Raw genomic sequence first — 1416 nt, forward strand, 5'->3', positions numbered from 1 at the left:
TTGAACTCAGGACCTTTGGTAGAGCAGGCAATGCTCTTAACCTCTGAGCCATCTCTCCAGCCCCCACAGTATGGCTTTTATTCAGCCATGAATTGGATTACATTATCTGTATTGATGTGACTGGAATTTCCGAATCACACAGCAACCATGTATATTCTGATCTGCAGAAAACCCTTGGGAAGCGGGCAGACATTCATAGTAGTTAGCAGCTGCGGCCAAATTGGGAAACTGAGGCTCAGTATCTTTGCAAAGGTGAAAGACCAGACTGTGGGACTCAAACTCCTAGAAGGAAGTGTACCTTCCTCTTCCTGTTCTCTGTGCATCTCAGAAACCAGAGAATGGAACTGGCAGCCAGGACAAGAAGCTCAGGGAAGCAGGCTTTGGGATAGGCCTCTCTCACCTTGATGCTCTCATTGATGCGGCCCACTATCCAGTCGAAGAGGCGGCTGTAGACATTCTTAGCCAGGGCATCCCGAGCATACTGAGCCTGGGGTGTGGGGCAGTCTCATTAATGTGGCAGCCACAGGACAGCCTCAAAAGTCAGGGCCTTCAAGAGGGCTCTTACCTGCATGACATTCAGAACTGTAACCACCTTTTCTTTGGCTGTCTCCATGGTTCTTGAACACAAAGCTCTCTCTAGTTCCACCGAATTCAAACCCATCAACTCCCCAATCTCCCGAACCCCTAGAAAGACAAAGAAATACGAGGTGGTGGCGAGGGATCTCAGTGGGGGGAAGGACCTGGGTGACTTCAGCTGGGTAAGTCACTGCAGTTGGCAGGAGAACCTCCCGAAACAGGTCAGATTGTCCCTGTATATCAGAAGATTCGGCTAAGGCTCTGAGAGTCACAGACCAAAGCTTGAACATTTCCAGAGGCTCATCCCCAAGTGCTTCAGGAGAACGGTTCAGGAAGTCCCTTTGGGGGCACCTAGGGGTGGCTGGGTGCAAGCGTACCAGGTGAAGTCAATCACCAATCACGTTGGAGGTGGAACAAAAACTAGCTTCAGGGTAGGGGACTCAGAGCAGGCTCCAGCAGGGTGGTACCAACCTTTCCCATCAGAGACGCCACTTGCTGGTATCCCATTGGCCTGGAACTCGTCGGTCAGCTTCACGTTTCCCAGCTTCAGCACCAGCGCTGTCACCTCCAGGACTTGTCTGATCTCATCCTCTGAGAACCCAATCACTGACATGGCACTCTTGGGAAGAGAGTAGGAAGTGAACTGAAGGAACGGGACCAATCCAATGACTCCCTTCACAAACTGAATGGACGGGCCAGGAGGTGGTGGCACACGCCTTTAATCCCAGCACTCGGGAGGCAGAGGCAGGCGGATCTCTGTGAGTTTGAGACCAGCCTGGTCTACAAGAGCTAGTTCCAGGACAGGATCCAAAACCACAGAGAAACCCTGTTTCAAAAAAC

General features: G+C 51.6%; 1 protein-coding gene across 2 annotated transcripts; it reads right to left on the reverse strand.

Moving 5' to 3' along the window:
- Positions 1-210: 210 nt before the first annotated feature.
- LOC126496543 (unconventional myosin-Ia-like) lies at positions 211-1191 on the reverse strand. Of its 2 annotated transcripts, none has more exons than XM_050134026.1 (3): positions 1048-1191; positions 566-684; positions 211-487 (listed from the first exon to the last, which is right to left on the reverse strand). In XM_050134026.1, the coding sequence occupies exons 1-3, from the start codon at positions 1187-1189 to the stop codon at positions 275-277; spliced, it is 474 nt and encodes a 157-aa protein (XP_049989983.1). In that variant the 5' UTR covers positions 1190-1191; the 3' UTR covers positions 211-274. The 2 variants fall into 2 exon arrangements, with proteins under 2 accessions (XP_049989983.1, XP_049989982.1); XM_050134025.1 differs by having other exon boundaries at positions 566-937.
- Between the last annotated feature and the right edge of the window lie 225 nt (positions 1192-1416).

This window comes from Alexandromys fortis, unplaced genomic scaffold (assembly GCF_014885135.2).
Source record: "Alexandromys fortis isolate MF-2015 unplaced genomic scaffold, M_Fortis_MF-2015_v1.1 scaffold_7671, whole genome shotgun sequence".
Taxonomy (NCBI): Eukaryota; Metazoa; Chordata; class Mammalia; order Rodentia; family Cricetidae; genus Alexandromys; species Alexandromys fortis.